The 14,360-nt window shown below is 34.8% G+C and overlaps 1 protein-coding gene across 1 annotated transcript in view; it reads right to left on the minus strand.

Annotated features, from left to right (window-relative positions):
* Window positions 1-12,879, minus strand: part of ADA2A (ADA2 2A) — a 37,275-nt gene extending 24,396 nt beyond the window's left edge. The window contains exons 1-6 of the mRNA XM_068634222.2: window positions 12,654-12,879; window positions 11,924-11,979; window positions 11,655-11,833; window positions 10,188-10,253; window positions 9,914-10,039; window positions 9,754-9,826 (exon numbers count right to left, since the gene is read on the minus strand). Coding sequence (XP_068490323.2) covers window positions 9,754-9,826; window positions 9,914-10,039; window positions 10,188-10,253; window positions 11,655-11,833; window positions 11,924-11,979; window positions 12,654-12,712 — 559 coding nt within the window. The 5' untranslated portion in view covers window positions 12,713-12,879. The remainder of the gene's footprint in view (window positions 1-9,753; window positions 9,827-9,913; window positions 10,040-10,187; window positions 10,254-11,654; window positions 11,834-11,923; window positions 11,980-12,653) is intronic.
* Window positions 12,880-14,360: the final 1,481 nt, after the last annotated feature.

Here is a 14,360-nt window from a genome sequence, read left to right on the forward strand (position 1 = left end):
ATGTTCAGAACAGAGAAACAAAGAAGGCATATGATCAATTTCGTGTGTTTAGATCTCAACTGAGCTAGTTAATTTATAGGGGAGAAAACCTAATTATAGTATTCAGTTATCCCATTTTAGGCTAATAATATATATACAGAATCATCTAATTGATCCTAATATCATCAGGTACTATATCTGTAGGATTCTAACATATTTACAAGATTCTAAATGAATACATGTTTGTAATTGCACTTCTATTAATTAGATTTAAACTTTAGATAATATATTATATGTACTTGTAATTATCAAAAAGTGTTTTCTTCTCCTCTATTATGAATTTTAGCCTGCTGCCACAGGTTGCTCTGCTATCTTTTATGGCAGCATACTCATTGCTCCCTTTTTGATATGTGTGTGTATAACATAATATATAATATACAGTTGGGTGACAAAGTGAGCAACTCAGACTCGTCATCTGAATATCTCATGTTGGAATCAAAACAAGTACAATTCCCATTCTGCTCTCTATTTCCGTCCACCGCTCTCCATCAGAACCTGCTGCCATTGGCCATCCCTGTCTGCCACCACTGATGTCCACCACCAACACCAGCCATTAATTTTTTTCCACCAATTATTTTCCAGTAAACTCACAGTTAGGTGTTATCTTTTTTCGGTCATTGATGAGCAGGAGTCTTCACTCTTCTCCTTTGGTCCTTTGTTTAAAGGTGACTTTTTTTTTACAATTTTCGTGACCAAGAAACATGTCTTCACTCTTCTCCTTTGGTCCAATTCTGTCTATTTCTATAACACCTAACATTACTATTGAAAACTCAAAGGAAAGAACTACTTGTCATGGTCCGCATCAATAATGCTTTGGTTTCTTGGTCAAGGACACTACGACAACCTAGAGAAAGAGGTAAGTGAAACATTATCTTATTGGAGATCTCACATCAACTAGAAATATGGCTAAATTATAGCATGGGTGCAAACCTCACCTTATTAAGCCAAATTTTTTAGGTTGAGTTACGCTTAAAGTCCAGTTTCTAAGAAATCTATGATAAAGCTCAGAGCCTGAAACCCAATTATAGTCCTCCATATCCAAATCAGAAGTTTATAATTGAATTTAAAGAACCAAATCTTGGATGCTATGCTTTCACATCTTATTTGTTGCCAACTTAGTTGTGGTTATCTTTTTAGAGTTGTTTGGAGTGCACCAATTCTTGTCTCACTACCACAATCTCAATCGCCATTGTCGCCAACAGAGTATCCATTCTAACTAGCAACCACACCAAGTTGTGCACCGCCACCTAGAGTCACACCGCACTGAAGCAGCCATGAGCGTCTGCACGCAAGTTTCACGAGCCACTGTTTGTCAGCATCCAAGTTGCCTATAGGTGACAGTTTCAAATCTATTTAGACCTTTTGCCTCAATTTTTGTATCTCCTTCGAAGGAGTATTGTTCACATTTCCTTTTTTATTTGTTGGTTTCTAACCTGTTTGGTAATTAAAAAAAGGAATTTCTTGGCATAGCAACCAATTCCTTATCCACTACAATTTCTCCATCAAGTAATGTCAATCTTCTGCACTTGCCCAAAGATAATCGCCTCAACATTTGAAACTACCTTCAATGGGCTCATATCATCCAAGACACATTGAAGGGAATACATAGGCTTAATCATATTGAAAGGGAGGTTGTATCTTAGGATAATCCTAATCCTAATTTTCACATTTGAGACAATTATAGCTCATGTATCATAAAGTTCCTTTGGGGCCATGACTATACATATCAATCGAAAATACATGTTCTACTCAAGTGCACAAGAAATTTGAGAATATCTTGGAAATACTTACTCTATGAAACAGAATATCTCTACTTGCTATGAGTTAGAAAGTAAGATATTTGGTGCAAAACAGGTGATACAATCCAAGTAGCCAAGAAGATGACCAAGGACTCGAGACAATTTACACTGTGAGTAGTCATCTCAGCAATCAAGTCAAGACCCCACCAAAGATCAGACGGACCTTACCAAAAGAAGAATTGGGCATAGACCAGAATACCAAATGTTCTTTCTTCTGGTCTTTTTAAAAGACAAAAACATGTTTGTAAATAAATGAGCTCACTTTGGGGGTCCAAATAGCAAAATACGCTAGAGTAGGTTCACATAGCATAAAAGGGAGTGTACTTAGCGAAATGGGTTTGTACCAAGCCCACTTTTTCAAGACAAGGCACCTAGACTTAGGGTTTTTAACCTACCTTCTAGAAGCTTTGCCTAAAGGTGCAGTTTTGACCATGGTCAACACCCTAGGTAGCCCCTCTCCCTTGCCATTTCTACCCTTCACCCATCTTGCCCACCAAGGCACCCCATCCTATAAATAGGGTGTCTTGCGTCATGTATTTTCAACTTGAAATTGGAAGTAAAGAAACTCTGCTTGAGTGAATTTGTGAGTCTGAGTACTCTGAGTTATTTGGGTTTTATCTGGGTGGGTAAATCCCAAGTGGCAGCTCTGGGTCTTATCTTGGGTGGGTAATATCTCAAGTGACGGCTCTTGCATCACTCATCTTGGAGACCATTTACTCCAAGTGGCGTGACTTCCTTTCTCCCATAAGTTCTCTTCATCTCTTCACCTTTTCAATTCCTTTTTGCGCCTTCCATTCCCCTTCCTCTATGTTCCTTCATGTTGTCTTTAAATTGTTGGTTCTCTTTAATTGTTCCTTATCTCTAATTCCGCTGCATCATTTGTCACCTTATAATTGTCTTTTCTTTTTGCCCTTCTGAAGTGAACCTTCACACTTACTTAACCACTTGATTAAGTTCGTGTCCAGTGAGAATGTTCTTAGGGTTCTCACCTTAAATTGCTAATTCAAAAATCTCAAATAAAGAGCAACCAATAAAATGTGCAATCCTAAAATCAACTCACATCAACAAGAAATTCTCTCTATTGCAGAGTATTATGGAATCCTAATGGGTCTGTGGATTGAACTAAACCAATATCAAAATTTGACATTTGAAAATTGTAATAACGCTTATCCTAGTGAGTTTTATGGGCCCACTGGTCCAGAAGCTTCTCAAGCTCAAGCATTTACTTTTCTAGTTAGAGACCAACGTCTTGGAGCTAATGTAGGATCTGCTCAAGGACCTACAGGTTTAGGTAAATATCTAATGCGTTCCCCGACTGGCGAAGTTATTCTTTTGCTCAAGTTATTGAACGATCTCAAGATTTTAAGTTCTTCTCAAGATTGAATCTTGATAATAATCTTGTTATGGCACAAATTCTTGGCAAGGAAAAGTTTCCCTCTTTCTAAAGTATTCTACATTGTCATGGGTGAAAAGACTCGCTGGGCCATTTTATGAGGGAATTGCCTTGCTTTCTAGAAAGGCACTCACTTAAGAACATTGGTGCTCCTATTGGAAGAAACTTGGGCACACTAAAGAAAATTGCTTAGCCCAATCGCTTAATGAAATTGAAGGGTCAATCCTCAAAAAGGCAAATCAATAAATTTTTTATTCTAAAAGTATTGACAAGGCTTTTTCAACTACCTACCCTTCAAGCTGAAACTGAACACCTAAACACTCTCATGGATTCTCTCAATAAGCCTTCTTCCAGTACTTGCTCTCTAACCATGACTAGTAAGGACTCCAACTCTTCTTTTATTGTTTCTAACACTGCATGTGAGGATTCTTAAGATTGTTGGTGCTCTTTCAATGTTTTTAAAACACTAATCTCAAAATCACAAGACCTGACATTTCTTTTGCAGTAGGTTTTGTTAGTCAATTTATGCAAGCTCCCCATATTGATAAACAAAATGTTGTGATTGGTATTCTAATTTATATTAAGAGAGTTATAGGCCCGCATATGTTATATGAAAAAGAAATACCCAAATCTTTGGGGGTATAGTGAGGTTGATTGGGCAAGATGTCCTATAAATAGGAGATCTACTACTAGGAATTGTATACCCATTGGAGGTAATATTATCTCATGGAAGAGTAAGAAACAAATTGTTGTTGCACAATCTAATGCAAAAGCAAAGTATAGAATTATGAAAAATCATTAGTGAATTGATATGGATTAAACAACTTCTTCAAGAGTTAAGATTTTGTGTGACAACCATTCACATCACCTCTAAGTGTTCTGTGAAAGAACCAAACAAATAAAGATTGACTATTGTTTTATTCGAGAGAAGATTCTGGCCAAGGAAATTTCAACTAATTATGTCAACTTGAATGATCAACTTGCTTCAGCTTGAAGGGAAGTACTAGATTAAAACTTTAGATAATATATTATATGAACTTGTAATTGTAAAATGTTGTCTTCTCCCAATTATGAATTGTAGCACGTCGCCATCTGCACACACTATTTGCTTTGCTTTATTTTCTATCAATGTACTCATTGCTCCTTTCTACACACACATATATACTTGAGTGCCAAAGTGCTGTAAAAAAACAAAAACAAACTTGGGTGCCAAAGTGAGAAACTCAAACTTTCTTCTCAATATCTCTATTATATATTATATCTATGTGTTGCATAATTAGGAGATAATTATTCCATAATTAAGTGCAGATTTCATTCTCTATTTATTAGGACCGATTTGTTATCTTTAAGTGATTTGATTTGTATAGCTTTAATGACCTATTATTTCTTTCCTTAATTAGGTTGTAAACAATCTATAAATTGAGACTGTAATAACATTTGTAAAGTCATCTCAGAAATACATTTCATTTATTTTTTTCAACTTGGTATCAGAGCTCTCAATCTGGATGCTTCTGCAATTTTTTTTTTTTTGGACAGCCTTCATTGCTGCAATTATTTTTTTAAGTAGCCTTCATTGCTACAATTATTTTTTTGGCCGTCTTCAATGATGCAACTATTTTTTTTCTCTCTCTACTAGCCACCACCTTGTACCGTTGACTACCATTGCCAACCGTTGACCACCGCCGCCGTAAACCGCTGCCAGAAAAAAATTTCGACAATTTTTTTTTGTGAACAAAACCAAATTTTGCCAATCTGCAAAAGCTTAGTTGATTTTGAGCTCTCATAGACTCCCTTAGTAAGACATCTAGCTATTGTTCCTTAACTATGAGTGGTAAGAGTTCTCATTTCTTATCCTTTAATGCTTCTAGTACTGAAAATATCTAGATTATAGACTTTGGTGCTACTGATCATATGACACCTCATTCCTCTTATTTTTCATCCTACACTACTTTATCTGTTAACCAACATATTACTGTTGCTAATGGTTCCAATACCCCCTGTGATAACATCCACCTTCAACCTTCCTTTCCTTTAAAAAATGTGTTTCATGTTCCCAAACTATCTAATAACCTCTTGTCTATTCAAAAGGTTACCCAAGATTTAAATTGTGTAGTGGTATTTTTTCATTCCTATTGTGTTTTTCAAGATCTTGCCACTGGGAAGACTATTGGAATTGTTAAAGAGCAAGGCGGATTATATTATTTACACCATGAAGAAAATAAAAAGTGTGCTAGACTACAACCATACACTTCTAATCTTCAAAAAGGCCCTGAATCTTGGTCATCCTCTCAGATATGGCTTCAACACAGACGTCTTGGTCATCCTCTATTTAGTACCCTAAAATCCTTATTTCCTGTTTTATTTACAAAAGTGTCTGCTGAGTCTTTTCATTGTGATGTTTGTTAGTTTGCTAAACACCATCGGACAACTTTTCTTCCCAAAGGTAATAAAAGTCTTAAACCTTTTGATCTTATTCACTCAGATGTATGGGGACCTTCACCTATTCCTAATATCTCGGGTGCAAAATGGTTTGTATCATTTATTGATGACTGTACTCAGGTTACCTGGATATTCCTCATGAAAGATAAGTCTGAAGTTTGTCACCTGTTTGTAAATTTTTACATAATGGTTCAAACACAATTTGAAAGTTCAATTAAGAGATTGTGTTTTGATAATGGAAGAGAATATGTGAACCAAAACCTTTCCAAGTTCCTTAAAGAAAATGGAGTTGTTCATGAATTAACTTGTGTGGACACTCCTTAACAAAATGGGGTTGCTGAAAGGAAAAATCGTCATCTCTTTGAGGTTACTAGAGCTTTACTTTTCCAAACGTATGTTCCTTGATCTTATTGGGGGGAGTTGTCTTGATTACTACTTATTTGATTAATAGATTACCCTCTCGGGTTCTCTAGAGGGTGTTACTCCTATTCAGCTTATGACCACATTCTATCCTTCTATTCCCATTTTGACTAGTATTCAAAATCGTGTCTTTGGTTGTCGTGCTTTTGTCCATGTTCATAGTCCTTATCGGGGGTAAGTTAGATCATCGGGCCATCAAATGTGTCTTCATCAGTTATGCCCCCAAAAAAACGGGTACAAATGTTATCACCCTCAATATCGTAAATTTTATGTTTCCAAGGATGTCACCTTCCATGAAACAGAGTCTTTCTTTCCTAGTTCTCAGCTTCAGGAGAGTATTCAAGAAGCTGAGGTCCTTGAGTTGTCACCTTTTCCTTTGTTGCAGGATTTCATTCTTAAGGAGAATGACAAAGACCCTGCGCCAGAATCATTACCAGAGAAGAATAATAAGGACAAATTTGTTGGGAAACAATATCAGCAAACAAGAACCCGTCCTGGTCTTATAACAACTTCAATTGTCCGAACTGGAGGTAAGAACTCATACGCGTGAGATTCTTGAGGACACCTTAAATCCTGTTTTTGAACCTAACCTAGATGATTTACCCATTGCCTTGGGAAAAGAAAAACGATCTTGTGCCAAATATCCTATATTCCAATTTGTCTACTAAAAAACTTTCTGTGCAACACCACCGAAGTTTTCTTTCAGCTATTGATTCTATTAGAATCCCTACATCAGTCCAAGAAACCTTAAAAGATGAGAACTGGATTCAAGCCATGAATGAAGAAATGAGTGCATTAGAAAGGAATGAGACTTGGGAGATTGTAGAGAGACAAAAAGATAAGAAGGCAGTGGGTTGTAGGTAGATATACACAATTAAGTATAAGTCTGATGGCACACTAGATCTGTATAAAGCAAGGTTGGTTGCACAAGGGTATACTCAAACCTATGGGATTGATTATGGGGAGACTTTTTGATATGATTCCAATAGCAAGATATAGATGATTCTTTGACATTTTATGGAATCAACTTGAGTTGGAGAATGAATAGGCACTTTTATAGAAATGGATCAATGTTCTATGTTTCAAGAACTCACCAAAACTTGCACCAAACACCAAACTCACATGGAAGACCCATTTCTTAACAATTGAACCGATTAAAAGAGGTAAGAAAGCAAATGAACCGTTTACATTGCTTAGGAAATGAAATGCACCGAACAAATCAATAGGAAATGAAGAAGAACCAATTGAATCCAGCAAAAGAGAAGATGAAACGAACAAATCATGAGCTAAAGCAAAAGCACCGAATGAAATTGCTAGAAAAGAACCTAAGACATGTTTTAGAGTTCATATGAGCATGAAAATGAAAGGAGAAGATGGAGAAGAAAGAAGACTTATGTGGTTGAAGTTCTTGGTTGATGAACACGCCACTTGAAGTATGAATGCTCCAAGATAAGTGTGAATTGTCGCCACTTGAGGGAACCAAGGCTCTCAAGATGAGACTAGGAAGAGGAGAAGACAAGTTCACACTACACTCAATCACCAATTTGGGAGAGTTTTGATACTACAAATTCCAATTCTGAATTATGAAGGACCCAAGCCCTCCTTTTATAGGAGCAAGGGCCGGTCATGAGCTACAATAGCTTGTACCCTAAGCTACTCAAGAGTCTCCTAAGCTAACGCCTCTCCTAAGCTAATGCCTAAGCTTCTAGAATTTTCTAAGCTAAAGCCTAAAGATGCTTTACAAAAGAGATATCTAATGTTTCCCTCTAAGCACCTTCCTAAAGACTATGTATTTAAACATTATACAAGAGACACTATAAAAAGAGAAAACAATCTACCACTACTTCCTAATTCCTTAAACTTGCTCCTTGTAAGCCTATAAGGTAAGCTAATGACTTCTTGAGCTTCTTCAACTTCGGCCTCTACCTCCTCTTGTCCTTGATCTTTGGCCTATATTTCTTCTTGATCTTGATCTCCATCACTTTTGCTCTAGTGGCAAAAATGAATATAATTAAGATTATTCTCTCCCTGGCAGCGCACTTTGATTGGGAGATGCATCAATTTGATGTTAAAAATGCCTTCTTGTATGTTAGCTTGGAAGAAGTATACATGGAGATTCCACCTAGTTATGGTGCTATTAATGAAGGGAATAAGGTGTAGAAACTTAAGAACACCCTATATGGTCTTAAACAATCACCTTGTGTTTGGTTTGGAAGGTTTACTCAAGCTATGGTACCTTTGGGGTACTGACAAAGCCAACGTGACCATACTCTGTTTATAAAACATTCTCAAAATGGTAAACTTACTCTACTTTTGGTCTATGTAGATGATATGATTATTACAGGTGATGATGAAATTGAAAAACAAACTTTGAGGGAGAGACTGACTGCTAAATTTGAGATGAAGGATCTTGGAAAGTTGAAGTACTTCCTTGGGATAGAGGTTGCTTACTCTAGACAGGGCATCTTTATTTCTCAAAGAAAATACATCCTTGATCTTCTCAAAGATACTGGTAAGTTGGGTTGCAAGACCACTGAAGTGCCAATAGAGCAAAATCATAGGATTGGGAATGATGAGGAAAATCCAAAGGTGGAGAAAACACAATATCAAAGACTTGTGGGAAAACTCATTTATCTATCACACACTAGGCCAGACATAGCTTATGTAGTTAGTGTGGTTAGCCAATTCATGCATGATCCAAGAGAAATACACTTGCAAGCAGTAAATAGAATTATTCAGTACTTAAAAGCCTCTCCAGGGAAAGGATTGCTATTCAAAAAAGGGGAAAACATATCCATGAAAATATATACCGATGTTGACTATGCAGGATCAATTGTTGATAGGAGATCCACCACAAGATATTGCATGTTCCTGGGTGGAAATCTAGTGACATGGAGGAGCAAGAACAAAATGTAGTTGCAAGATCAAGTGCATAAGCAGAATTTAGAGTCAAGTCTCAAGGAGTTTGTGAACTATTGTGGATGAAGATCATACTCGATGACCTCAAAATAAAATATGAAGCTCGTATGGGTTTGGTGTGTGATAATAAGTCCGCCATCAGTATTGCACACAATCCAGTTCAACATGACCGAACAAAGCACGTAGAGATAGACCGACATTTCATTAAGGAGAAGTTGGATAATGGTCTTATAGCTACCGAGTACATCCCTTCAAGACTTCAATTAGCATATATGTTTACTAAGGGACTTCCCACAAAACAGTTCAAAGATCTTACTTGCAAGTTGGGAATGATAGATATACATTCACCAACTTGAGAGGGTGTGTTGCATAATTAGGAGACAATTATTCCGTAATTAAGTGCAGATTTCATTCTCTATTTGTTAGGACATATTTGGTATCTTTTAGTGATTTAATTTGATTTGTATAGCTTTAATTACCTATTATTTCTTGCTTTCATTACCTATCATTTCTTTCCTTAATTATGTTGTAAACAGTCTATAAATTGAGACTGTAATCACATTTGTAAAGACAACTCAGAAATACATTTCATTTATTTCTTTCAACTCTATGACTTCCTAAATCCTATCAATTCAACTAGTTGGTTACATATTATGCATGTAAAGTCATGGAATGAAACAAACTAATCAAGTCTTGCATGCAAAATCTCCTAATGTTATGATTTTTAGTTCTTGAGAAACAAACCTTTTTTGGCTTCATGTACCTTAACCATGGCAAAGAGTTCGTCTCTGCTCTTTCCCATAACATGAGACAAATCCTGGGTGTGCATATGAACAATTATACTATGCATTCAAATGATGGTTGCACGTATTATATTAATGACATGGTTCTCAAATTGTCTTACAGGGAGAGGAAAACATGGTGAATTCATATATACAGCATTATAGTGGTCAATACATTGAGATTTGCTTTTTGTTCCAACATATTCTGCAACTTCATTCCCATTCCCGAATCCATACATCTCAATGGCCTATGAGAAAAATTCATTTAGAAACACAATTTTAGATAACATGTGATAAGTAATATAAAAAGACAAAAATCATTTAGGATACAATATTTAACATATAGCAAAAGAAAAAAAATAACACAGGAGTTTTCCCCGTACTAAAATCTCATACCTCTAAAAGTAACATCTCTTCATCTGCATTCCAATCTGGACATATAAGTGGAAAAGATAGATTATCCTGTACCAAAAAGAAAATGCTTTAAAACTTAAATTAATACGTCAATATACTAACATTGAACATGGATGCACATATGTTGGAACCTTCATACACAAGGAATTTTTATTACTTTTATCACAAGAATATTATTATGGTAGCATGCATATCAAGAAAGTTGAGAACTCCCATTCAGTTTTTATCATCTGGTAAGACCATAAAGTGAAGACAAAGGAAAGAAATATCATGTGCATTCAGAAAAATTATTCAAAGGAAAAAAATTGCTATCGTCATTTATGCAATAATGCAAAAAATTTACAAATAAAAGTTATCATCATTATGCAATTATGTCCCTGATTAAGTAACTATTCAACAAACTACTAACAATCTAGTTTGTCAAGCAACAAACTACTACCTTTCTTTTGATGAAAGAAAATTTTATTATAAGGAAAGACAAGCACCATACGGAAGGAAGAAGCTTTTGTGAATCATTCATAAGAGTCTATGTGATTGAATATTTGCTTAATAATGTGTTGGATGGAGAATTTTTAGAGTATAATTCATTTTTATAGAGAATTCGAATAGCTTTATGACAAAATATGTTGTTTGATAGAAAACTTTAAAGCTCAATATATATGAATTGTCTTATCGTAACAAAGCATTTGAAAATGAAACAATTTAAATTAAAAAAATCAAATTAATGTACTTTTATATTTCCTTGAAATTGTGAAATTCACTATCCAAACACACTTTAAGTGTTTTAACTTTTGTTGTGAGCAATAGATTAGCCTTTACCCACTGTAGTTAGTGATGTCAATTGCAGTTTGTTATCCTAGCTGTTTTTTGGTTCATCTTAGCTGTCTTAAAAACAGTTAATATAACTGTTAATTCTGTTACAAGCAGTTAATATAACGGTTAATTCTGTTACAAGCAGTTAATATAACAGTTAATTCTGTTACAAGCAGTTAGCATGTACAATATAGAGATTCAGAAAATAAACAACAGAAAAACACGTTAGCCTTTGAAAAAAAAATAATAGAGTATAATGGATTGTACATTAGCTAAGTGTTATAGCTTCTTATGTGAGCAATAGATTAGTCTCTGCCCTGCCAACTGTAGTTAGTTATGTCAGCTGCAGTTTCTTAACATAGCAGTCATTTCAGGTATTATAGTTGACTTTTCTGATATCATAACTGTCAACTCTGTTACTAGCAGTTACCATAACTGCTTCTAATCTCTGTACCATAAATACTTGTTGAGAGACTCAGAAAATCAATGACAGAAGAACTCTTTAATCTTTAGTTCTTAGTTTCTCTGATTTTACAATTCATAGCCAATATCTTAGAGAAAAAAATATGAAGATGCAAATTCTATGACAGTAGTAGTACAATAAATAAGAAAAGTAACAATGTGTAGAAGGCTTACCATAATCCGATACGGATGATTGCATTTGTGGGGTGTCACCTCAGCACCAACAGAGAAGCACTCTATGCAGAGGTCAAAATCTTGACACACAGCACACTTGATGCGAATCCTCCCCGAAATATCTTTGTTGCAATAATTACAGTGATAAAGAGATACCTTGCTATTAGCTATTCCTTGGCCTACCACATTTAGAAAAAAGTGTCAAAGAATACGCAAATGGACCTTTTGGAAAAGAGGGCAGCCATGAGATGTGATCATAACAAAATCACCTGTAGGTAAAGTTTCTGAATTTTCGGTGCTCAGAGCAGCCTTTTTTCTCTTTAATCTAAAAAAGAAAGCAACGAAAGAAACAACATTACAACAAAATTATGTAGCAGCTAGTAGGAAGCATTCAAGAAGAATTTCAATGTATCCATGGGCATGCCCACAAACAAAATCTACAACGAAATAAAATCATTCTAGTACCAAAAAAGATATACATTTATCTTTTATGTCAGGAAAAAAACTGACAATGTATAGAACTCCTAGTAGTGGCCTGAATCACACACAAAACAGAGAAAATTCTCTTTGATCAATAAAGATTGTATGTAGTCCCTGCAAACTCAAACCCTGATCCTGTACACCCAAATCCTCTCCATCACCAATTAAACAATGCACTGTTTATATTGTTAGAACACATGAAATGACACCTCCTCCTAAGTCCAGTGAATCAAGTCTCTGAAAAACTCGAAACCCTCGATTATTTTAAGTAGAGCATTGTACCTTAACGCTTGACTGAATTCACAGTAACAAAGTCCACACGTCAAAATTGAAACAAAAAAAAAACGCGAGTATAGCATTAAAGAGAGTTGAAAAGCACGTTCCATAGCACGACATTGTAAACCCTATCTTTGTAGATAATTTCCCTAGTCACCAAGCTCGATTAATTTCACAGTGAACAAGGTGGAAAGGCGAAAATGGAAAGAAAAACGCTTATAGTAATCGGAAAAGGAAAGCAACCTGAGGTTGGGGTCATCGTCGGCGGGGCCCGACGCCGACGCCGCACGGCAGCGACCCATTTCTTGACGCCACTTACTGCCGCTAAAAGGAACGGTCCTCCAATACGGAAGGAAATAGGTGAAAATTTGAAGAAAAGATTGAAAGAACAAAATGGACAAAGTAAAGAGTTAAACTACTATAACTAAAAAAACAGAATACAGAAGTCATTTTAATTTTTCTTTACTTTTTTTTTCCTCTCCTGTATATGGTCTCCTTTATGTGAAAGTGTAAGGGTGTAATTTTTTTCTAATAAAAAGGTTGGGTTTTTTATATATGAAAATTTGAGGAGGTGGATATATAAGAATTTGGGAAGAAAGTGTAAACAAGGTCATTCTCATTAGATTGTGATATATTAGGGTGGAAGTTGAAAAATTTAATTGAAATTTGTAAGTGAAGTGAAGATTGTCAGATAGTTTTAAATTTTTTTTTAAATATATAAAATATAAGATTATAAATTTATCTTGTCTTTCAAAATATGAGTTTTCTAGTACTATATTAAATAATTATTTTTAAATAAAATACGACTTATTTAATGAAAAATACTCATATGTAAAATTATGAAAATAATAAACTGTTATATAAAAATAAATAATTTAAAAGTTATAATAAGAAAATAATTTTATATTAAATAATATTATTATATAATTTATTTATTATAAATAACTATATATGTTTGTGTTATATTAAAATTTTATTTTATTATTAATTTTATTAATTATTATTATTTTATTATATTATTAAATATTTGTGTTAGTTAAATTTATGTAATAATTAATATTTGTATTTAGATTATTTTAATATTATTTTATTTGTATTATATTGTGTTAAATATATTAACTATACAATGAAAAGAAAAAGAAAAAAAAAAAGTAGTTTATCACTTTCAAGACAAAAGCGAGACTAAAATGAAAAAACACATTATGTAACTTTCAAGGTTCTTTATGTTTAAGGGAGAATTTGGAAAACATTGTTCAAGCTAATCCCTTTTTTTGGATGACAAAGTGGGGCAGGTCATGCTGGCTGGCCCGCGGCCCGCAAGTAAAAAACGCGGGGCAGGCTAACCTTTTCAACCCTCTAACCCGCATTAGCCCGCGGCCCATGCGGGCCAGCAGCGGGGCGGGGCGGGCTGGCCTGCTAACCCGCAAGAAAAAAAAATGTCATTATTTTAATGTGTGTAGATGACGGGAAAGATTATAATTATGAAAAAATGGATGAAATTTCTTCTAAGGCGACATCCAATGTTATTGAAATGGAAGAATGTCAATAATGTTTATGTTTAATATTTTTTAATTAATGTTTATGTTTATGTTTTATGTTTTGGAATTAGGTATGCTTAATGTTTTGGAAGTGGAAGAATAGTGATATTTGATATTTATCTTAATGTTTAATTTTTTTATGTTTGACTATGTTTGAAAAGGAAGAAATTTTTTTTTGGATTTGATAGTAACATATATATAGGTTTAATTTGACAATTTTTTAAGAACAAAATGTTAAAAAAATAATATTTAATTTAAAAAAAAAAACGCGGGCCAGCTCTTATGTGCGGGTCGGGAATTCTAACCCGCAATAACTTTGCGGGGCGGACCAACCCGCCCCACATTTTTGCGGGCCAAGTGCGGGGCGGGCTGGCCCGCTTTGCCACCCCTACCTCTCTTTCTCTTCTACACA

This window comes from Phaseolus vulgaris, chromosome 6 (genome assembly GCF_051622355.1).
Source record: "Phaseolus vulgaris cultivar YP4 chromosome 6, ASM5162235v1, whole genome shotgun sequence".
Classification (NCBI taxonomy): Eukaryota; Viridiplantae; Streptophyta; class Magnoliopsida; order Fabales; family Fabaceae; genus Phaseolus; species Phaseolus vulgaris.